At 40.3% G+C, this 24,318-nt stretch overlaps 1 protein-coding gene and 1 long non-coding RNA gene across 5 annotated transcripts; one reads left to right on the plus strand and one right to left on the minus strand.

Annotated features, from left to right (window-relative positions):
* Positions 1-1,081: 1,081 nt before the first annotated feature.
* LOC142397371 (phosphorylase b kinase regulatory subunit alpha, liver isoform) lies at positions 1,082-19,747 on the plus strand. 4 transcript variants are annotated; one of them, XM_075480757.1, is made up of 33 exons: positions 1,082-1,384; positions 1,515-1,604; positions 3,232-3,390; positions 5,040-5,087; positions 7,585-7,753; positions 7,873-7,955; positions 8,316-8,396; positions 8,529-8,627; positions 8,717-8,863; positions 8,957-9,010; positions 9,121-9,243; positions 9,675-9,770; positions 10,048-10,155; positions 10,326-10,404; positions 11,125-11,259; positions 11,339-11,448; positions 11,602-11,746; positions 12,134-12,212; positions 12,322-12,479; positions 12,557-12,730; positions 13,106-13,221; positions 13,304-13,455; positions 13,555-13,717; positions 14,392-14,471; positions 14,575-14,653; positions 14,728-14,857; positions 14,939-15,040; positions 15,628-15,746; positions 15,945-15,968; positions 16,405-16,458; positions 18,107-18,340; positions 18,430-18,630; positions 18,736-19,747. In XM_075480757.1, exons 2-33 carry the CDS (start codon positions 1,527-1,529, stop codon positions 18,907-18,909), a joined length of 3,753 nt encoding a protein of 1,250 aa, XP_075336872.1. In that variant the 5' UTR covers positions 1,082-1,384; positions 1,515-1,526; the 3' UTR covers positions 18,910-19,747. The 4 variants fall into 4 exon arrangements, with proteins under 4 accessions (XP_075336872.1, XP_075336945.1, XP_075337114.1 ...); XM_075480830.1 differs by lacking the exon at positions 15,945-15,968; XM_075480917.1 differs by lacking the exon at positions 16,405-16,458 and having other exon boundaries at positions 1,083-1,384.
* Positions 19,748-21,896: 2,149 nt separating this feature from the next.
* Positions 21,897-22,966, minus strand: LOC142384349 (uncharacterized). The gene is made up of 3 exons (XR_012770051.1): positions 22,693-22,966; positions 22,489-22,605; positions 21,897-22,071 (listed from the first exon to the last, which is right to left on the minus strand). It is a non-coding gene; the product is annotated as an uncharacterized LOC142384349 (long non-coding RNA).
* Positions 22,967-24,318: the final 1,352 nt, after the last annotated feature.

Genomic DNA, 24,318 nt, shown 5'->3' on the forward strand with positions numbered 1-24,318 from the left:
GATTAGCGACCTCCATAAACTGCCTAGCACAGGCTTATGCAAAGTGGCGTTCTTCTGTTTTAATCACACCTAACGGCAGACAAAGTACATCAGCCCACACCCGAGCTAAAATATCAAGGTTAAAGTCATCACAGTTTGCTTAGGCTACCTATTTTGACCCAGTTCCCAACCCAACTTTGAGAATAGATTAACGGCGATATTTCTTATATCACCCGATAAGACTCTCAAATCATCGCAGCACGTTAACGGCCCACCACTAATATATTCTAAGAGGTTTTTCTGCTCACCTTATTTCTCGGGCCCCTTGAATTGTCTGAACAAAGTGACCCCCTCAATCAGCTCCGGCAGTCCTTCCTCGGAGTCAGTCCAATTCACGGGGTCGCGGCACCAGCTGTTAGAGCCGATTCTTTATATTGGAAGCCCAAGAACCAGTTGGAGCAGTCTTAAGTTAAACAAAGTATTTATTGGAGGTCACAGGTCAAGTATCAGCGCTGGACTTGGAGAGACAGAGTTCTCGCATGAAATCCGTCCGACCAAGTCCCGAGATCTGGAAACATTTCATATTTATGTTCACCCTTATCTCAGAGGTTGTACCTACATTTGACGACGCATCATTGAATATTTACTCATGATGTGAGCAGGCCATCCAGTGTCTTCGTCATGTTCTTTGGATGTGATAAGCGATGTGTGTGTGTGTGTGTGTGTGTGTGTGTGTGTGTGTGTGTGAGTGTTGTTTCAGGCGTGCATCTACTGTACCAGACCTATCTGTCCTAAGAGACGCTTTATCTGACCCAGTTATTTTATCCCGCTACTTAAAGTGTTGGACATACATTTGCGTTGTATGAGCAGAGTGTACACGTACAAACTAGGAACATAGATTATCTAGAGAACTACAGAATATGAATACATAAAGTCTAAGAATAAAGCAAATTTATAACACTGACTATTTCTTTCTTTCCTCCCCTTCAAGTATCACCAGTAAACTTGAACTTGTCTGTTTTCGTTTGACTCGCCCCATGAAAGCTTGAGATCAGAAATAGATGGCTATGGCGCCCCCTACCGTTAAATTAAGGAACCGGGAGAACATAATGTATTTTTGTCAGATTGGATGTACAGTCGCTCACATACGTCGTCTACCCTCCACTGACTTTATGTGAAACCTCAACTACTGTCCTCAGCCAGCCGCGACTCGCCATTCCACGCAGTTTAACCGGGACAACTGGCTTCGTGGATGTGAATACAGCCTATTGTGTTAACATGGTGTTAAATATTGTTTTCTTATAAAACAGCTGGATGCTACCGGGCTAGCGAGCTTTAGCAGCCTGAGCTGCCTCTGCGGAGGTCAAGTATCCGTAGCCGGACTGGGAGGATGGGTCGCAGCGTGGTAAGTCACCATAGTGATTCAGTTCAATTTAACTGTTGCATTTGTAATGAGGTCACGCTCAGACGAGAGGCAAAAATTCAAGTTTCAGGTGCTGCGCCTCTTGTTGACACATAACTTGTTGTGTGTGCAGTGATCAGTGAGGATGAGGAGCCGCAGTAACTCTGGAGTGAGGCTGGACAGCTATGCCAGGCTGGTCCAAGAGACTATCCTGTGTCATCAGGTGAGTCCAAACACTCAGGGCAGAGTGCAGTTGAAATGGCCAAACAAACTGTACCTATAGGACACATTTAAAATGATATATGATTTATACTATAGTTATATTTGTTGCATTACCATGATGCATTATCATGTCATTATTAATGTGTACGCTGCAGTTGGCAAAATGACTCATATGAACGATTGTAAATTTTAATCCATTTACTGATTACTTTTGTATTAACAAACATCACAGAGAAATTGGGGCTATCATCAGGCCATAGATAGTACTTCCTTTATAACAGTCTGTGGTTCAGACCTACAGCTACTAGACCATATCTAAGCTTTGCTCTGGACTTTGCAGGACAGGGCAGTAATTTCAGGTTTTGCTGTATGAGAGTTATTGTACTATTATAGTACAAGAGCTTTTAACCCGTTATGAAGTTTTTACAGATGGATAAAAAGTACAACATGCACCTTCAAATTGTTGCACAGTTAAGCATAAAGCAAATAAAAACAAGAGGTTAAAAACACAAGAAACGTTCATACAGTAAGTTTGTTTAACTCTGTGTCAGTCCTGTCGGATTTACATGCACACAATCCTTAAACTTAGTCCAGTTTTTTTGTCCTTCATTTTCTCATGCAGAGATATAGTTGATATGCAGATGTTTTGTAGCATACATGGGCAAAGGTTCAACTTCTGCAGCTGCAGAGAAATAAACAGTGTGAGCAAAGTTCAGCTCCTGGAATAAGTTTAGGCCTGGTAAGCAGTGCACTTTTATCTATCAGCTCTTGAGTTAACATTGACACAGTCAGCAACTGTCTCAGTTAAAACCTGTGACTCTGAGGGTCCACAGCTGATATAAAACACTTTCAACTTTCCATGCACTGCACATGCTTACATGTCAGGGTGTAGGGTTACAATCAGCTGAGACTGAAACCAGCTCATTTTTACACACTAACTAAACGTATAGTCAGATTTATAGTCAATTTTCAGTCTTACTTTTTCTTGAAGATTATGTTAATGATAATACACTTTCAACTGTAAATCATAATACACAGTTTAAAATACGAGGGAAGAAACTGGTCAGTCAGAACATGCATTGCTAACTATTTACAGGCAATATAATGTTTAACAATTTCCCCACTGAAAATGCTGCAGCTGTTACCCTCACAGATAAAACAATTAGCAGCTTGTTATCGTTGAATATGTTTGTAAGCTTAATATATTTAGGTTTGGAGCTTAGTATGAAACTATCACTTTTAATCTTAAAACTTTCTTGTTTAGTTTAGGGAGCTCTTGTCTCATCGTTTCACAGACAAATCAACAACAGATTCAATCAAGAAAACACTGGCCAGTCAATTAATCACTTAAAAAACTGTTGAGAATGAGCAAATGGTTGAGATACTGTAGCCTGCCTCAGGGTCAAAGACCAGTGCATCAAAAGTCACATGCGAAGTTGTGGACATTTTAATCAATGCAAGACGTGCTCTTGCCTAATTATGGCAGATGTTGAGTAAAAAGGCAGTGAAAAGAAAATTTAGTGAGTAAATCAAGCAAACTTAAAAAGTGTTGCTTTGGGAGATGTTGTAAATATCAGAGCGACGCATTCATTCAAAGTTGTATATATTTTTGTGCGTCTTCTGCTCAGAACCCAGTGACAGGACTTCTACCTGCCAGTATCCAGAAGAAGGATGCCTGGGTGAGGGATAATGTGTACAGTGTCCTGGCCGTGTGGGGGCTGGGCATGGCCTACCGCAAGAATGCAGACCGTGATGAAGACAAGGCCAAGGCCTACGAACTGGAGCAGGTGTGTTTACGACAGATAGGGAGAGCTAATGTGTACGCTCGAGCCTGTTTGCTCTGCTCGCTGTGTAGAGTTGAATATTTTAGAAAAACAAAAGCTTGACAAACATTTGGTGTCACCTTCTCATTTGTACAGTAGTTTCCACAGCTGTAGGCTACAGTTTAAATCTAACTCACGCACAACAAAAGAATAAAATAAAATCATTCTTCAATTGATGTTAAAAACAGTAGATTGGTACAGCTATTCAAACGTTATATGATAATGATAAGTTCTTTATTTGGCATGTTAATTACATTTTTCCTATTAACATGAATGCAAACATTTGCAGCTTCCTAGAATTGGACACGTTATTTGCTTATATCAGAAGTGTGTAATTTACGGGGCCATGTTGACGTAGTTCAAGTCATTGAAGGGCCACATAAATTGAAACATGTGTACATTGCATGCTGCTTCTATCAAATAGATTCGAGGGTTTTAACTCTTTTCCCCGTGATGAAAAGTCTGTTGCGTTGCCGACATCCTTGGTAAAAAGATGTCTCTTTGAGTTGCGCCCCCTGAGCACAATGATGCCTGCTCGCCGTATAAAACTTCCTTGATTTGAACAACGCTCATGAGAAAGTATTTAGAAGTCTACTCTTGCTAAAAAATACAACAATAGGAGTCAGTATTTCTCTTTTTTTTAAACATTTATTAAAAAAACAGGTTCTGCCATTAAGTACTGACGTTACTCACCTGTCACTGACATGGAAAAATACTTTTTGTCCAGTCTGAATATTGACAGGACTGTGGTTTCGCCTCACAGCAAGAGGGTTCCTGGTTTGAATCCTGACCGGGGCATTACTGTGGGGAGTGTGCGTTTTCTCCCTCTACATGTGTAGAGAGAGAAAACGTCCAAAAACATGCATGTTAGGTTAATTGATGATTCTAACCTGAGCTTAGGAGTGGGTGTGCATGGTTGTTTGTCTCTGTGTGGCCCTGTGATGGACAGGCGACCCATCCAGGGTGCACCCTGGCTCTCGTCCAATGACAGCTGGGATAGGCTCCAGCCCCCGACCCTGAGTTGGATGAAGCGGGTATAGAAAATGGATGGATGGATGAATGTAGACAGCGCTCTCTGCTGGAATCAGGTCAAATGGCAGTAAACACTGATTTATAATCCACATTTTTTTTTTTTTAAATGAATTTTTGCTTTTGGCAAACATTGATTGGGATGATTAACTGGCCACTTCCAGCCCTCAAGCTGTATTTTTTTTTTTTTACATAAATTACATAAATAGTCATTTTGACTGTGAGAATAAAAGCAAAAAAAATACAAACAAAAACAAAACTCCACTTCATGGTCTTGTGACTTAGATTTTTCATCGATTTAATAGACTTTAAATCAACAAATTTCATGATTATATATAATTGTTTTTTTATAATTGTTTTTTTTTACACCATATTCTAATGTGAGACACCACCATATGTCTTGCCCCGCTGAAACTCAGTGCTCACACGATGAGTAGGAAAATAAGGAGAGAATATCATAGATTTATTTCTCACAGAATCCAACAATAGCAGCTTACTGGACTAGAAATGCAGTCTTAGATAATTTTGATTATGATTTCAGTTGGTTTGCTTTACTGATGTAGTTTTGCTATTTTTGCTGGCAGAGTGTGGTGAAACTTATGCAGGGGCTTCTGCAGTGCATGATGAGACAGGTAAGAAGCACTCACATTAATTCTTACATGTTCACTGGCATACAATACAATATCATGACTGTAGGATATATGAGATATAACCTGTCCTCTGGTGGCATTTAGAGTCTTTTGTTTGGGCTTCTCATACAACAACAACAACAAATTTTATTTACATCGCAAATTTTTGTACAAGAATAAAAATTTAGCACAAAGTGCTTTACATGATAAGAACATTAAGCAACGTTCTAATTGCATCTATAAAAAATGCCAAAGATAACACAGTTTGACAGACATAAATAGTATATTTACATCAATAAGATGATTCCTAAAGAGCTATTAGCTATGTTTTGCTGTGGGTCCTTAAAAGAATTTAGGAAACTGGACAAGTCTCGGGCCTAAAAATCTATCTTCAGTAAATCAGCAGTATCTGCACAATTCTAAGAAATGTGGGGGGAAAAAACAGCAAGGACCAAACACAGGACCTGACATATATATCTAAGGGTGGCTGTCAGAAAGCCATTCTTAAGGAAGGGAAACAGGAAGAAAAAGGCTGAGGTATGCCAAATGGCACGAGGACTGGACTGAAAGCTTGTCTGAGAGGGTTCGGACTACTTTGAAGAATAAAGGCGGTCGCACCAAATATTTACTTTCAAGCTCGTTAGAAATGACCAAACTCTTTTATGCCATACCGTATGTACTGAGTTTCCATTTAAATCAGCACATGCTCCAAGGAATCCCACCTGTTGTCCTGATGAAGTTTGAATGAATGTGTTTGTGCTTGTAAGTGCACCAGTAATAGAAAGCAGTTAGAACAGGTGGAGAGTGTCTGTGTCCTGTTTACATGTATGACAGGCACTAGGCCAATATATGGTGACTGGTACGTGTTATTTTGAGCAGAACGCCAGCAAGTCGCCAGCTCCAGGGAAAAGAAGCAATTTAGGAATTTGATTTAGGTTATTTAGTAAGGAAATCAGCCGGTAGATGAGTCAGGGATAAACTTTAACAATAAATGAAACCATGTGGTTAATTTGCAGCCCTTCATAACTCTTAGGATTATGATTGTTCATCATTCGATAGGATCCCTTTCAAATGAATACATGTGATGTATATCCAACCCTAGTGCTTAAATAAAAAGCTCCATTCAAATCTTCAACTGTGTCTCCTCATATTCTGTGAAGAGAGTATAATTGAAAAGAATCATCCTTTCACCTCTTTTCCGTTTCCTGGCAGTATTTAAAGAAATGAGGGTTGGCCCCAAACTTTTGTACAGTACTGTGCCTCTTTAGGTGAGGGTGATCGTGGCAATGTGCACTCTCTTCTGCTCCCACTGTCTTTTAATGAGCATTAAGACGATGATGTCAAATTCACAGAATGGTGTTGAAATAGACTCGTTCTCGGAAAGTCACGAGGCAAATTGACTTCATCTGCACCTCAGATATAAATAGGTGACTGTTCATGCTATCTCAACTCTCAGTAATCTTTCTTTACTCCTTATGTAATAGAAGATTGCTGTTAGTATGTCCAACGCGTGACAAGAAACAGGGCTAGAAGGAGTCAGATACTGGTGCCCATGTTGGCCTTCTCCTTCAGATTTATCCAGTTGTAATGGCTGTCCTTCATTCGTGAATTTTTGTTTTATTTTTGCACACATTCTAATAGGTTTAGAGTTATTTCACTTCAAATTTGAATTGTTTAAAAGCCTTCTTGGTGTTATAGCTTAATGCCGTTCACACAGCTGTAGCTTCTAAAGACGGAACTAATAGTTGATGAATTGATTTATGAATTAAAACATACAACTAGTATTTTATGGTTTTGGCAGGGCTTTCCTGTTTAGCAGCATCACATAGAATCATATAAAGTGATAATTGTCAATGAGTTTAATTTGGACACTAAAAAAACTGTAGAAAGAAATAAACATTTAATTGAAAGACAATATACGTGTGACCACGTAACCAAAGAAAATGGATAAAGAATATTTTAAACCAGTGTTTATAAACAAACGTACAACTAATTTAAATATTGATTTATTGTCTTTTTTTCCCAACACCGACAGGATCTTGAACTGCTGTTGCTCTCTTCAAGCTATTTTTCTCAACCCAAGGCGAAATTTGTCTTGTCACTGGATATAAAACACACAAATATAAAACTATATACACACGCTAACATTTAGTCCAACTTTCAAATGATTAAGAAACCATTTTGGCACCCTGTAACATGGAAACGCATCATGGCTTTTATAGTATCTGGGTTCTGTACGAGGCTATGAATCAATCAGTCAAAGTTGATCTATATAATGCCTTTTAAACCAATCGATACATTTCAAAGCACTTTGGAAATCATTGAAAAAAAGGTGTTTTTAGACCAATGCACACAATTAATTAAACATAAAGATAAAAAAAAAACAATGATGTAAATTGGGAGAAGAATTGTTTCCCCTTTCTTTCCTTCACACTAAACTGCCAGTTGACTTTTAAGTCTCAGTCAGCTCGGGTGAAAACTTTTATTCATTTGTCTTCAGGTGGACAAGGTGGAGAAGTTCAAACACACCCAGAGTACAAAGGATTGCTTGCATGCCAAATACGATACTTCTACCTGTGCCATGGTGGTCAGGGATGACCAGTGGGGCCATCTTCAAGTGGACGCCACCTCCATTTACCTGCTGATGCTGGCACAGATGACTGCCTCAGGTGCAGTAGTGATACAGAGTGGACGTTATATTGAATTATTTTTCTATGTATTCATTTTTTAAATGAACAAAGCAGCAGATCATGAGTCGCTTACCTGATAGTTTTGTGTTGCCATGCAGGCCTCCGTATCATCTCCAACCTCGATGAGGTAGCCTTTATCCAAAACTTGGTCTTCTACATAGAGGCAGCATACAAAGTCGCGGTAAGAACAATTTTCAGAGGTTTGTTCTGGAGGGTGGTTTCTAACGTGAAAAATAAGATGCTCAATTATGGTAGTTGACTGTAAAGAAAGTAAAAGCTAGAGGGGGAGTCTAAAAGTCTTTATATCAGCTGCTAGTAGCCTAACACACCTCATGTTGAACTTATTGTAAGACTGGGTAATGGAAACAAGCATGGAATGATCTGAATAACACGTGTTGGCTCTGCTGCAGTGAAATTCATGCTACAGTATGAACCACAATATTATAGTGGTGCCAAATCTCTGCAGGTACAGAAATTTTGAGTTGTTAGAGGCTGGAAAAGTTGAACAAGAAGCGATGTCATTTTCTTTCTACCCCTGCAGGATTATGGGATGTGGGAGCGAGGGGACAAGACCAACCAGGGCATTCCAGAACTCAATGGCAGCTCTGTAGGAATGGCCAAGGTACAGGAGCCACTCATTTTAGCTATTGTCAGCATCAATGATAAACTGTGCTAAATATTAAAAACTTAAAAGCCAAAAGTGCTGTGCAGAGTGTGTTTCGGTGCAAAGACTCAGTATGGATTGATGTTACAGGCAGCTTTGGAGGCCATAGATGAGCTGGATCTGTTTGGTGCTCATGGAGGGCCAAAGTCAGTCATCCACGTTTTGCCAGATGAAGTGGAACACTGTCAGGTACCGCTGGATTGGCCTTAAGCCTTTTTTTTTTTTTTATCAATAATCAATGCTGTTCCCTCCTGTGCTCAGGATGTGTATTCCCTCAGGCCATTATGTGCTCGATGCTGCCAAGAGCCTCAACTTCGAAGGAGATAGATGCCGGTCTTCTGTCTGTCATTTCCTTCCCTGCATTCGCTGTGGAGGATGCTGACCTGGTGGCCATCACTAAGTCTGAAATCATAAGAAAACTGCAGGTACGGTTTAATAATGTCTCCTTTGGCAGCTAAAACACACTTTGTCTTTGTTCAGTCAGTCAGCAGACTTAACTTTCCACTCTTTGGTCACAGGGTCGCTATGGTTGCTGCCGCTTCATCAGGGATGGATATCATTGTCCTAAAGAGGTAATATATGCTGCCTATTGAAAACCGAAATGCTGGGATTTTGGTGGAAGTTCCTCTGGCGGTCAGACAAGTGTACATTGTGTTATTTGAGCTGCTTGTTGCGTCTCCAGGACCCGACCCGACTGCACTATGATCCTGCCGAACTCAAGCTGTTTGAGAACATCGAGTGTGAGTGGCCCGTGTTCTGGACTTATTTCATCCTGGACGGCATCTTTGCCGAAGATCAAGTACAGGTAGGAGAACCAAACATTCTTGTGCATTCAGGTTATTCTGTGTAAATGTAAACAGATTTTCTAATAAGCATTCTCACATCGAATTTCCTTTATATTGTTTATATGTTTTTCTAATGAAAGATTTTTAGAAAGGAGAAATTTTAGATGTTAGAGCTACGTGGGTATTATTCTGGTTATAGTTACATTTCCACAGTGAGAGTAAGAGAGTGAGAGTAAGATTGTCAACATTGTCAATTTTCATCTAAATTGTCAGATCTCTGGTCAGTTTTGCACATTTTACTGGAAGTTTTGTTCGATACTGGCACTCAAAAGCTGGATCAAAACACACTCGAAATGCTGAGGTTGATATTTTACCAAATTTTACACTAACACTAGAAAAGTATGTTGTCACTGTATTGCCGTAAATTCAAATAACTATCTGCTTTACACAGGTGCAGGAATACCGTGAGGCACTGGAAGGCATTTTGATCAGAGGGAAAAACGGTATCAAACTGATGCCTGAACTTTACACCGTCCCTCTTGACAAGGTATCCCACTTACACCAATAACATGAAAAATAGCCTATGCACCCTTACTGATGAATATAGTCAGATTTTTGTTGGATGGTCTGACGAAACTTATCTGAACAAACTTTTGAACACATGAAATTAAGTGTCACAAAGTTATTTTACAGTCATTTGTTGGAGTTGCTGTGATCTGCAGGTCTGTCAGTTGACCATAGACCTGTTTGTCTGATGTGACAGGGACAGATATCAGACTACAAGTGCTTGTTTGGAATATGAGAATAGATTTTTCTTCCTGTAGATGGAGGAGGAGTACAGCAATCCTCACTCAGTGGATAGAATGGCCATGGGGCAGCTGCCACACATGTGGGGACAGTCACTCTACATTTTGGGTTGTCTTCTGGCTGAGGTAGAAAACACCTTGAAAACCACATTTTTTTAGTTTTGTTTATAAATGAGAACAAAAGGCAAAAGATATTGCCAAATGTCAATGTAGGCATACAGACTGCATATCTTCTATGAATTTCAACATGCATTAAGTGTAATAGTTCTCTCTTCTTCTGCCTGGTCTGGATTTAGGGTTTTTTAGCACCAGGAGAGATAGATCCTCTCAACAGGAGATTCTCCACAAACTTCAAGCCAGATGTTGTGGTACAAGGTTGGTAATTAGTTTTAGAATATTCCTGTTAGTACAATCTTAGGAAAAGAAAAAGACTAAAAACAAGGTAGAAGAAGGAAAATGTTTATTCATAGTCCACAACTGTTTGAATAAAAATGTCAAATCTGACTTGAGTTGCATCAAAGTTCTTACTCAGCTTGTTGTATCAAAAGGTGGCGTGTCTGTTTTACAACATCTTAGGCTTAAATAAACGCATATTTTCTAACCTTCGTTTGCAAAAATAACTAGGTGCACACAGCCCCGTTTTAAAAAAAAAACACGTCTACATTGATCAGCATAAATACGCTATCAAGAGCTGTTAAATTACGCCAAGCCTGACGGTGGCAGTGTTAGAACAATGAGAATTCCACACAGGAAGAACTTCCGGATCCTTTTCAAGAAGAAAGTATGGCGCCAGGCTCATGTGTGTGGACTGACAGCGAGACTGAGTTACTTTTAAACGTTGCGCTGGACTATAAAACTGCTAAAGCCCTGAAAATTGTATGACTGTAATTTTCAAAATCACACAAGCGAGTATAGCTCTCAACAACAGAAATGCTGCTAGTACCTCCATGCTTGCCAGATAAACAATGGACGGAGAGAATGGCGTTTTCTGTTAGTGTCAACAACAGTGTACTGTTTTTATTTTGTTGGCATTACTCTGTATCCATATTGCCTCATAGAGAAGAAGACATGATCTATTTTTTTTTTTTTTGTCAGTTTGTGTTCTTGCAGAGTCGGTGGAGATCCAGGAGATGTTAAGGGATCTTGGGATTTCAGTACAGACTATGTCAGAAGTTCTGCCTATCAGGGTCATGCCTGCTCGCATCCTGAGCCACATCTATGTCCGACTGGGTAAGCAAGTACTCTTTTCCTTACTCCAAAGCTCAGTTTGTGTGTTACACAATAGTAACAACTGGTGCCATCCCCACAGGAAACTGCAAGAAACTGAATTTGAGTGGGAGGCCTTACAGACACATTGGAGTCCTGGGGACATCCAAATTCTATGAGATCAGAAATCGCTCTTACATATTCACCCCTCAGGTAAAACAGAGCTAGGTTCAAATATTTTGGTATTTATAACCAGAAAAGCAAAGCTATGTTAAAAGTCTGAGGAAGTGAGAAACATTACAGATATTTTGCTTTCTTTATGTCTGTTGTTTCCCCTCTCTTCTGGTCTCTGCCCTCACTGTTCAGTTTCTGGATCAGCACCATTTCTATCTGGCACTCGACAACCCGATGATTGTGGAGATGTTACGAACGGAGCTGGCCTATCTGTCTTCTTGCTGGAGGATGACGGGACGGCCTACACTGACCTTGCCTATCACACACAGCATGCTGGGTACTAAAGCTCCACACCCCAAAGCAAATCAGTCTCATCACAGCTGTTATTTCAGCAGGGTTCTTGCTCACAATTATTTCTAGTTGTTGAACATCCACAGCACAAGTGTACATACTCAGAGCCTGCAACAATAACAACCTACTGTTGACTTTAGAGCTTTCATGAGTGAAACTGTTCAACACTTCTACCTTACTGAGGCATTCAGAAGTCAAAACAAAATCACATCGTGGGGACAAATCAGAAACGCTAAATGTTAAACAATGACTATTTGGACCTAAACAGATGTCTGGATCACTCTGTCAGACAGTTCAGATTGATTGTAGGCACACTGTTCTGCTAAGTTCCTTCATTGTACTTCACAACATTTGTTTTCCCTTTTTCATCCAGTTGAAGAAGGAGATGCCATTGATCCTTGTATCCTAGCAACACTCAGGAAACTACAGGATGGCTATTTTGCAGGAGCGAGGTTTGTTCCCTTCCATAACATAAGATTATAGGCATGTGTTCAAATGTCTATAACATCCCTTGTGGGTTTTGGGTGCTTTGTGCTTGGTGCTTTGCGTATGCTGCTGCAGGGTGCAGATGTCAGACCTCTCCAGTGTCCAGACCACTTCGTTTCATACCCACCTCACCTTCTTGGATGAAGAGAATGATGACAACTTATTTGAGGATGAGGAGGAGGAAGACGGTGAAGAGTATGGAGAGGAATATAACACCTATGGGCTCTCAGATAGTAAGTGTTCCTATCTTTTTAGTTTGAATAATTTAATTTGAACTGTAAGTAAATGTGGAGTCTTATGTTTTTAACAGAGGGCTCAAAGGACATGTTTGACCAGCACCTCATGCAGCTTCTCCACAGCACCACCACCACCAAGTGTCATCTTCCTCCCATTCAGAGGGGGCAAGACCACATCTTCAGTGCTGAGCACACCACAAGAGACATCCTGTCTTTTATGGCTCGGGTCCAGGGCCTAAATATACCCAGTGAGTTCTTAAGAATGTATTGAATCACATAAACTACAAGTACGGATGCATATTAAAAATGTCCGATGATAATGCAGACACAGGACCTGAGATTTGGCGGGGATATCAGTTTGATATCAAAGTGGAAAAAACCCAAAGATGTGTCCAGAAAGTTAATCAAATAAAGCTGTACGTAAAAATAAGCACATGAGATTTTTAAGAGTGTTGAAGTTTGATATTTATTTTGAGTCGTAAGTGGTTGTTGTAAATTAGTTTAAAGTGTATACAGCTTTATTATTTTTTTTATAAATATGATATGAGATGCACAAGATGTACATTTTAGATTAGATTTTAGGTTTCTTCACAACTTTATTGTAATAAGCATGTATGTTTCAGAGTCTTCCATGTATCTGCCCGTGACTCCGGTCATGAACAAGCACCGCAAGTCTCTCAACCTCCTTGAAGTTCCTCATCTTCAGCCTCAGCCTAGCCCACTTGCAAAGCAGCAAAAGGTAGGCGCAGCAGATCCTTCCACCAGCAACCGTGTGTGTCCTCTTACTTCCTTGCTGCTCTGAGTGTGCCTCTCTAACACAGACGTCCCCACTGAAGCTCCATGGTGTTGGTGACCTGCATCTGCCTCGAGACTCTCAGGGCAACACCGATTTTGCAGCGTTGGTGCGGCAGCTGAAAGAGTGTCCCACTCTGCAGGACCAGGCTGACATCCTCTACATTCTCTACGTTATGAAGTATTAAAATTAATTCAGTATTAATGTACAACACGCTAGTAACTAAACAGAGTTGTTGTTTTTGTGATTACCTGGCCTATGTTTTGTTTTTACCACCAGAGGAGCTGACTGGGTGGTGGAGCTGTCAGGCCCTGGGCAGGGTGGGGTTAGTGTGCGTTCACTGTTAGAGGAGTTGTATGTACAAGCTGGAGCGTGCAAAGAATGGGGGCTCATTAGATACATCTCTGGAATACTACGCAAAAGAGTGGAGGTCCTGTCCGAGGTGAGTGAGAATTACCAGTAAGTCATATTTGTAACTGCAAACAGCTGAGTGGATTCGAGACTTTAAGAAGGAAACCCTCAGTGAGTATAACTATCACTTTAGTCAAAGAGACATGAACGAGATCATCAGTCAGTGAGAATACCAACACTGGCAGCCAATTAATATGTTGGTCCAAAGGAAAAGTGTTGCAATATATTTTCATTCGTGCAACTGAAACACTAATCTAACTGTCTAAACATCTAACTGTCAGATCACACAGCCAGATATATACAGTTAGGACATTCCCCAACTTAGATCTATGGCTCAGAAATGCTCTACTAGGATCCATTAGAGCACACATATTACTACTGTGCATACTTATTATTATTTTCCTGTTTCCGTCACAAATTCCGATGAGAAGCGGGCACAATATGGGTTCAAGTGACATGGAGACCTTGCTCACATTACAATATGACTATAACATGACCGCCTCTTTATCTCAGCGGGCAGTAGCTCCATTGGCACCCATCAAAATTTCTTCAGAAATTATTCTAGTTCTCACTTCTCTTCACAGTTCCAAAATGTCTTGATTCAGTCTCTAAGCGTTTATGTTTATGTTTCATTGTATAAAAAGAATTGTGATTATGAAAAGATTTGAATTACTTGAATAATTTCGTCCTATGTCTTTATATCAGGCCTGCACAGATCTGATTTCCCATCACAAGCAGCTTACTGTAGGTCTACCTCCTGAACCCAGAGAACAAGTGATCACAGTGTAAGTTGTTTATGTGGCTGAAGATTCTTTTGTATTCACAATAAGTTTTTGCTTACCAATCGAACACATAAACCTGCTGTTCTCCCTCACTGTTTCTTCTCAGTCCACTTCCTCCTGAGGAGTTGAACACTCTCATTTATGAAGCCAGTGGTCAGGACATCAGTATAGCTGTTCTCACTCAGGTAAACCTTCAGCCTTTTGAACTTCTAACATGACCTTCTGAGACACTGACCTGTGCCCTGTGTGCTTTACATAGGAAATCATGGTCTACCTAGCCATGTACGTGCGTTCCCAGCCTGCTCTGTTTGGCGACATGCTCCGGCTCAGGATAGGTCTCATCATGCAAGTCATGGCCACAGAGCTTGCTCGCAGCCTGCACTGTTCTGGTCGGAATAAAACACACACACACACACTACAACTCAAGTGACACTGTGCAATGGAAACAAAAACACGTGATGTCTTTGTAGGGGAGGAGGCATCTGAGAGTTTAATGAGCCTGAGTCCCTTTGGCATGAAGAACCTGCTGCATCACATCCTCAGTGGCAAAGAGTTTGGAGTTGAGAGAAGCAGTGAGTTTTTCCCTTTATCATCAGTCATGCTTACAGCACATCTACAGTGACAGTGATGCCAGTTTGCTTGTTAGTCCATCCTGAAATACTGAGATAACTACAGCAATAATTAAAGTATTATACCTAGTAATTTGTTTATTCAGCAAAAAAAAAAAAAAAAATCTAATGGGATATATCTGTAAGAAATAGGATATATGGAAACTGGCATTAGCAGTGATCTTGAAGGTGATGTTAGTCTCAGGTGTTTTCAGTCAGTGGGATATAGGTGAGCACCGTTTTTGATTTAAAAACAGGAATCAAGCAAAAAATCTTACATCAGTTAATGTTAATGAGTCCAGCGGCAAGCTGACCAACTATCTTGTGCATGTCAGGGCTACAAAGAATTAGTCACTGCTCTCCAAAAAGAACATGACTGCTTATCTGCAGTTTACTGAAGATTGCTGCTGCTCTTCCTTTTGTTATTCTGTGACAACACCAACAAAAAAAAAAAATCACTGATGTTGGCAGCAATTCAGATTTCTGGAACAATAAAAAAACAGATTGAACGTTTTTAATAAAATCTTTTCTTTGTTGATTTTATTCATCAGTGCGTCCGATCCAGTCCACAGCCACTAGTCCTGCAATATCTATCCATGAACTCGGTCACACAGGAGCCACTAAGAATGAACGAAGTGGAATACACAAGCTGAAGAGTGAGATTAAACAGGTGGGAAGCATAAACCAGAAAATACATCTATCTATCTATCTATCTATCTATCTATCTATCTATCTATCTATCTATCTATCTATCTATCTATCTATCTGCCTGTCTATCTATCTGTATATCAATCTACCTAAATGTTTAGCTCTCTTTCTATCGATCTATCTGAGGATGGATTAACACTGTTCTTGCTTTTGATTGCAGCTGGATGACTCTCGACCCGTCAGTGTGGGTTGGCTTTGTTAATATCTAGCATGTGATTGTTTTTCTAACCTCAGTCTAAGCAACCAAACCGCCGGCTAAATCGTCTTCACAAACCACTCTCTGGCTGTTAACATTTTAGCTGAAGTGACTCTCTTCATTGTAAATCAGTAGGACAACATGCTTTGCTGCTCTTCCACGTGTCATCGCCAAGGATATACTTTTTGTAGAAGAGCAACACATTCAAAATCACTTTTCCACAAATTCATGAGCTATTTAAATGACCTTCAGCCTGATTAAGCTGCTTTCATGTAGCCTGCCATCGTAACTCATTTTGTTATAGCATTTATCATGGAGTGGCATTTTGTTGTCAATTGCTGTAAAAAAGCCATGTACAAGTCTGCAGTATGAGAACCATGTAAACCATCTCACACTGTCCTCTTTCATCCATATCCATGTGTAGATCTTCAGTGGCAGTCTTTCCTTGAGTAGCAATGTCACTTCTCCACGCTCTACGGTAAACCATTTCATCTCAACTGCTTCACATTGATTTATTTTTTTGTTCCTTCCAAGGTTTGTTGTTGTCAAAATGTGTACAACAAAGAAAGTCATGCTTTGAGCATTTTCCTTTAGATTGAATGTTTTATGAAGACACCATCACCATCCAACTTGACATACTGAAGTATAAGAGTGCTATTATTTTCAACAATTGTTCTGAAGAGACTAAAAGAGCACTCAAATTTATCCTTAAAACAAGTTTTTTTTTTCCTGTGGAGTCATAGCCCATAGGAGCTTGTGCCTTAACTCCAATATTATGTATGATCTCATAAAAAATGCACAGAAGCACAGGGTGGCATATTACTGCAATACGTTATACAAGCCTCAGATGTGTACTACAAAGCAGATTCAACACAGCCAAGCTTCTTTGGGATTGCTGGCTTGACTAAAGTTCCACTCAGACAGAGTAGATACTTCGACAGCTGTTCTGATGTTTCTTTGTATCAGGCTTTCATCTAAAGGCTTTTTGCCTGATATGCAGGCCCACTGTTAGGTCTATGTGTTAGATATGATATCAGCAGTAAAGAACTGACTGGGACAAGATATAAAAACATATAAGCTATAGCTCATTCGGATTCATGTACTGAACGCACGATTCCTATGGTAACGACCTTTATTTTGACAATTGTAAAGCTCTTTTGGTGGCACGATGTTATGATTTTTAGCTGAGGGTAAAATTCGTGGTGGATCAACATTTTTAATAGGCTAGATTAAACGCTTTCAATAACTGACAATGACAATTTAAAGTTGTTTCAGTCAGATTTCACTGTCTGAGATACAGTATCCCTAGGACACGAATTAATGAAATGATGGCACCTTTATCAGATGATAACATCCAAAATTCTAAATATTACCTGTTCCATAGCAGGTTATGAGCTCAGCCTAATTGACATGATGGTCTTCCCATCAGTGAGCTGATATCAGCAGAGGACAGCATAACGGCTTAATTTGTCTGAGTTTAGTCACATGGAAAATTGTACATGATGAAGCATTTTGAGGATGATTGTTGGTTGTACGATTACAATTGACATTAAGACACAGTAGCAATATTCAGACTGATTTGGTAAGAGACCAGTGAGCCACTGTAGTTGTAGTAACTCTTTTAATGTTTTGTAAAGTAATTTGAGGTGGCACAAGCTGTATCAGGCTGTTGCTTCACAGAAAAAGCATCAGTACGGTTAAATGTTTGTTGTTTTTGTGAATGCTGAGTGATTACTGATAACACCAAAGGATACAATAATGTCAGCCTTGTCCTTTAATGTCTGCTCTAATGTCTTGTTTTGCATGAATGACTGCACAGACTGTTTGACTATAGATAAATTAGAATGAATGAGAGTGTACACCAAACTTGTATATACTATTAAACTTGTCAGTACGTGCTGTCTATCACTACTAATCACAAATCTGACATGTAGTGATAAGGTGCAGTCTTTTTCAAACTGCTCCAACATGAGCGTACTGCTGTGGAAAAATCGCAGTTATAATAATAATAATTACGTAGTGCAGACAGTACTGACAAGTGCAACGTTCAGAAATACTTTTAAAGTTTTTAGAGATGAGACTGGAAATCAGCACATTGGTCTGAGGGACCTGTTTACTCATCACAGCGTTGCAGCAGCCCTTCCACACCCAGTGGAATCCTGTCCCCGCTGGGTCATGGTTCTGGAGATGGACAGCTGCAGTGGGAAGAGAGGCAAGGCCAGTGGCTGAGGAGACGCAGGCTGGATGGAGCGATCAATAGAGTTCCAATGGGTTTCTATCAGAAAGTATGGAAGATCTTACAGAAGTGCCATGGCCTGTCCATCGATGGATACGTGTTACCTTCCTCCACCACAAGAGAGGTTACATGTTACTGCTAAAGCTAAAATGTGGACTCTTTATTTATGTTTATGTGCATGGGTGTGTGTTGAATTTTGTGTTTTCTGTGTAGATGACCGAAGGAGAGATCAAGTTTGCAGTGCAGGTGGAATCTGTACTGAACCACGTCCCTCAACCTGAGTACCGGCAGCTGCTGGTGGAGACATTGATGGTTCTGGGCCTGGTGGCCGACATAGAGGTGGACAACATTGGTGGCATTATCCATGTGGATCGCATTTTGCATTTGGCCAATGACCTTTTCTTCAATGACCAGGTACTACCACTGACAAGATAAATGATGGCAAGTGATTCACCTGTTGTTTAATTGGAAATGTTTGTGTTCATTGAAGTTCGTTCTGTTCCTTCTTTAAATCTCCAGATTTCACTCAGTGCCAGTGATTACTTCCTTCAGAAGGACCCAGCGACTGGGATTTGCAACTTTTTCTATGACAGCGCCCCGAGTGGCAGCTATGGGACCATGACCTACCTCTCCAAAGCGGCGGTCACATATGTCCAAGACTTCCTGCCAAGTTCCAGCTGTTTGATGCAGTGAATAGGCCCACATGAAAGTGAAAGATCAACTGTCCAAAGGCATGCAAAGCTTATTAGTATCAGCTCATGTACAGGTGTAACATCACAGCTTCGGCAGCTGATGCAAAAACATTTTGTCTGCTTTGTGGGTCATGTTGCTCTAGTGGGTGTATAAGACTTACTTGCATTTTGCAGTATTAGAACATATTTGTGCTCTTGGATAATATTAACTTAATATCTACTAGGCTTATAATATATTTGAAATAACAAAAAACTTGATTTAGAATTGAAGTAATTGAGCCTATTAGTTATCAGTTTAGATATATGTATACTTTCTGTACACATGCTACTAATTATTTCTCCAAAATCAATACTTTATTTTCTTTCAATATTACCGTTTTGTTTCATTTGTACTAAATAATATCATAATTTATTGTTCTAGCATACAGGCTACACTAAAGGATTAGAAAATAATAAAATATGGCCTAAAAAATGTGCTGGATCTTTGTGTCCATTATACTGATTCATACTTGTTGCAGTCTTGTACTAATATTAACCTAAATAGAAACCAGAGATTTCTTTGAATGCCAAGATGCTTTTGTCGTTGTGTGTATGTATCGTTCGTCTTTAACAGTGAATGCAAATGTAACTGTCTGTACTTGAATGTCACCACCATAATTATGCAACTGACACGTCCAGTCAACATTACCTCAACATACTAATGATTTCTTCTTCTTTTTTTTTTTTAAATACGTGTATTTCTGCCATGTCAGTGCAGAATTCTGCTTCATTATGAAATGAAAATGTTTCTAAAAACCTGAGATGTTTACGATTAAAATAAAAAGAATAATCAACCTTAATGCTATGGTCTTCAGAAGCACATGTATTGTATCACAGAAATGCCAGTGCTGTGTGGACTGCCTTCACTTTAAGGTCTGCAAAATGAGTGGCTGACAGGTAGAACTCAATAAGCCACTATCAGTAGGGATGGGAATCGAAAACCGGTTCTTGTTGAGAAGAACACTGCCTATCATGTTTGCGCCATTTGCCTCATTGTAAAACCTGCTATTAGTAACGGTTAACGTTAAATGAACGCCTTCTCATGCAATACATTTAGATGACCATCACGAGAGACAGAGTCTGACTGGCTCAGAGCCAGAGGCTGGCAATACTAGCTCCAGTTCACGACTACCTCTAGCTTCTCCTTTCACAGAAGTAGGAGAGTAAAATGACCCAGGCCAGGATAGACCAATGTCACAGAGCAGTGACTAAGTTTGTGGTAAAAGGTTTTCACCCATTTGCCACAGTAGATGCCCCTGAATTTCGGTAGGTGAATGTGTTCAATTGTATGCTAACTAGTTGATGGTTGCAGATTTGCACAATGCACAGTTCCATTGGATTTGACTTGATTGTATTTGTCACTGGCTGACGTATTATTTTTGAGCGCTCAGTTCATATATCCTTTTAAAAAGGAGAATTTTATTTTCTATTAGAAAAATGTTCGAGATTCTTGTGGAATTGCCATAGAATAATTGATGTTGTATTTGGTTAATTTCTACAGAAGAATATTTATTTATTTTATTATTATTAAAATTTCATAATAATTTTCAAAACAAATGATTTTTTCTGGTGAACCCCTGGCACCCCGTCAAGGAGCCCTAGGCTGTAGGCCTCTTAAGACCTCACTGTTGTTGGGTTTGTAAGGTCATGACTCATGTTACTTTTAAACTAAACAAAGTCGATGCTAATTGACCTGTTTGTTGTCCTTTTTTTCCAAATGAGAATCGATAAGGGAACCCTCAAAGAACCGAATCATTAAGCAGAATCGAAAATGGAATTGGAATCGTAAAAATCTTATCAATTCCCATTCCTAATTATCAATAAATAAATATATCATGTGGAACAAATAACACTGGTGAACTAAATGAAACACAGTGCAAGTTGCCAGGGAAAGCAACTACAGCTGATGACTGAAACTTTCTTACAGCTGTCAAAACCCCCAAAACTGCTATATGTGACGGGACTATTAGTTTAGATGGCACAGGTGTGAAGGGGAAAGTTGTGGACTTTTACAGAAGGATTTATAGAGCCTATAAATCAAACTTATTATTAGAAACAAGATGTGCAAAGGTGGACTGTAAGTCATAAATAAAATAGAAATAAAAATCAAGCATGAAAAGGTTTTGATAAAAGGTTAAAGCGTAGAGAATCATAGCAGAAACTCTGCCTGATGCAGACGATTCCACCTCATTAGTGAAATGAAGGCAACTGTCATGGCACGGGTATGTGGGGCCTCTTCTTAAAATATGAAAATCTGTCAAGGAGAATTGTTTACAAACTAAGAGAGCAAAATAAATGAATGAAAAGAATGTAACTAATTTTCAAGATTAACTAGATATAGGTTAAAGTGCCTATTTAGGAAAATATGTCATAGGATGGGGAGCCTGGCAGCCCAGCTATCCAGGCCCTGGTCAAACAAGCACCTTTCTTTTAATGAGAAGTCATGAATATTCTGATGAGTTTGAAAGTTCCTTTTTCTGTTTAAGTGTTCTAGGGACACCTTTTAGCGCCGAACTGACAGGAATAGAGTCCATTATACTGTAGAGTCGTGGGCTAAACAAACCTTAACTGTTACATCATGTCGCCTCATTTCACACCTATACTTACTCACTGTGCTCTTGCAAAGTCTATATCATTGTCCCAGTAATTATGACAATTGGATAAAGTAATAGTCTCTTTCAGAAAACAGCACTGAAAACTGTGAAAACTTTTGCTCATGATAATCCAACATCAGAGCTCTTTATTTCTACGGAGAAACTGAGGATGTTTTAAGAAGCGTTTCTTGTTTAACAAGATGAAATTGAACAATGAGAGAATAAATAGACTGCACAAATGAATAAACTGATCCATCAATACACGACAAAGCATTTCATTCAACAAAACAGCTTAATATAGTGTCTATATAAAGCATATATAGACAGTATAGACTACAACAGAATATCTGGGGGCTGAGGGAGGTGCTATGCAGCTCAGCCAGCAGTGTTCGCTGTTGTCCTCGGCAAACATTTCTTCCAGCTGTAGGAGGACAGACGGTGGGAGGCTGGACAAGCACATTTATATCCTCCTCTTTTATTCACACACAAATGGGAGCATCCTCCATTCTTTGGTTTGCATTCATTAATGTCTAGTGCAGAGAAAAGGAAGTCAAGAGAAGAGAATAGTTTTCAAAACTCAAAACTTTAACTTCAAGATTGAAATGAACTTGTTCACAAGTTAGCTTCTTTTACCAAACACTTCAGTTCTAGTCCATGCAGCCCTGCACACAAGATTAATGAATCACTTTGAAACTTCCCTTCACGCTCTGATATGAGTATTTAGTAACTTCAGCAAAGGATCAGAGTTTGTCTTCTCATGTTGGCTAAAGTGCCCCTCAATCATCCATCCATCGAGTTCAGGTTGTTGAGGTAATGCAGTGCTTTGTGCCAAGATGCTTAATTTAAGACTGAAGCTTTATCTGTGTGTTATTAATGTACTTGTAACAGACCCACATTACATATACCAGACAGATGTGTGTTACAGATGTGTTCATGAGCACACTGACCCTTGCAGCGTCGCCCATCTCTAAGAAGTGTGTATCCACGGGGGCAGATACAGCGGTGGGAGCCTGGCAAGTTGATACACTGAAACTCACACACTTCCTCCAGGCACTCATTTATATCTGCGGACACAAAAAAGGAAGCTTTGATGTGGACAAAAGTTGGAGAAATAATAGGTATGCACTAATAAAATTTATATATTGTCTGACCAACACATTCCTCCTTCAGAGTTTGAGCAGTTGAATTGTCAGGTGGTGTGGTTGGTTGTTTCCGGTACCCAGCAGGACACTCTGCAAAGCAGCTGTGTCCATCTCCGGCTAAGATGTGCCCAGATGTGCAGGAGCATCGGTAGGAACCTGGTAGGTTGTGGCACTGCTGCGTACAAGGCCCGAGGCCATGATTAACAGCACACTCATCTATATCTGGACACGGAAGTTTAGGAGATTATGAGAATTGAGTTTAACTTTACTTTTTTTTCATTCAATTCATACATCATGTTTTATTGGCATATAGTGAAATGCAAGAGTTTGGATGAAGTCTCTGTTATTCTAAATCTCTTTGTGAGTATGAGATGACCTGATTTTGAAAAGACATAAGTTTTATTAAACATGTAAAGAGGTGTGGAGCAAATGTTCTGGGACCCTGCATGAACAGTAGCATCATTTTTGACACATAACAACCTTCAAACACTGGAACACAAACCCAAAGAATGAAAAATACAGATATGTGCTTATCAATCGACTTGTTCCTCTTAAAAGGTTTTATAGCAACTTGAATCAGATGTGCCAAGATGTCCATGTGCAAAATTCCAATGCAAAATTTTTGGGCGAGCATCAAAGTAACATTTTATACAATTAGAGTACAAATCATATACCTCAGTAATTCTTAGTTGATGCGTGACTAATGACGTTTTATTGCATGAATTAATGCAGGGTATTTCATGTTTGTCACCATGACCACCTAACGATCAATTCACTGTGGATGTATGTGATTACTTAACACTTAATCAAACTTAATATGTGAACTTATATGTCACCAGATAAGCAGGATTTCATGAATATTTTTTTAGACCATTGCTTGAAATGCCTGCTTACCTGTACCTAAACACATGTAGACCGGTTGGGCGAACTCCCATGCACCCTCCAGGATCCTGCCGAGGGTAAAGAGCTGGTCCACTGTTCCACGGCCAGGACGAAAACCACACTGCACCTCCTGAATCCGAGATTCGACTATCCGGCGGATCCTCCTCTCCAGTACCCCCGAATAGACCTTGCCAGGGAGGCTGAGGAATGTGATCCCCCTATAGTTGGAACACACCCTCCGGCCCCCCTTTTTAAAGAGGGGGACCACCACCCCGATCTGCCAGTCCAGAGGCACTGCCCCCGATGTCCACGCGATGCTGCAGAGGCGTGTCAACCAAGACAGCCCTACAACTCCAGAGCCTTGAGGAACTCAGGACGGACCTCATCCACCCCTGGGGCCTTGCCACAGAGGAGTTTTTTAACCACCTCGGCAACCTCAGCCCCAGAAATGGGAGGCCCCACGTCCGAGCTCCCCAACTCTGCTTCCTCATCGGAAAGGCGTGTTGGTAGGATTGAGGAGGCCCTCGAAGTATTCCCCCCACCGACTCACGACGTCCCCAGTTGAGGTCAGCAGAGCCCCGCCCTCACCATACACGGTGTTGACGGTGCACCGCTTCCCCCCCCCTGAGCCGCCGGATGGTGGACCAGAATCTCTTCGAGGCCGTCCGGAAGTCGTTCTCCATGGCCTCCCCGAACTCCTCCCAAGCCCGAGTTTTTGCCTCAGCAACCGCCGAGGCCGCGTTCCGCTTGGCC

The sequence above is a fragment of the Odontesthes bonariensis genome, chromosome 1 (assembly GCF_027942865.1).
Source record: "Odontesthes bonariensis isolate fOdoBon6 chromosome 1, fOdoBon6.hap1, whole genome shotgun sequence".
NCBI lineage: Eukaryota > Metazoa > Chordata > Actinopteri > Atheriniformes > Atherinopsidae > Odontesthes > Odontesthes bonariensis.

Bases quoted from the DNA above. Each gene is read 5' to 3' on its own strand.
- LOC142397371 (XM_075480757.1), top strand. From the start codon at position 1,527: ATGAGGAGCCGCAGTAACTCTGGAGTGAGGCTGGACAGCTATGCCAGG. The intron at 8,864-8,956 runs GTACGGTTTAAT...CTTTGGTCACAG, and splicing joins AAATCATAAGAAAACTGCAG to GGTCGCTATGGTTGCTGCCG. The intron at 13,222-13,303 runs GTAGGCGCAGCA...TCTCTAACACAG, and splicing joins CACTTGCAAAGCAGCAAAAG to ACGTCCCCACTGAAGCTCCA.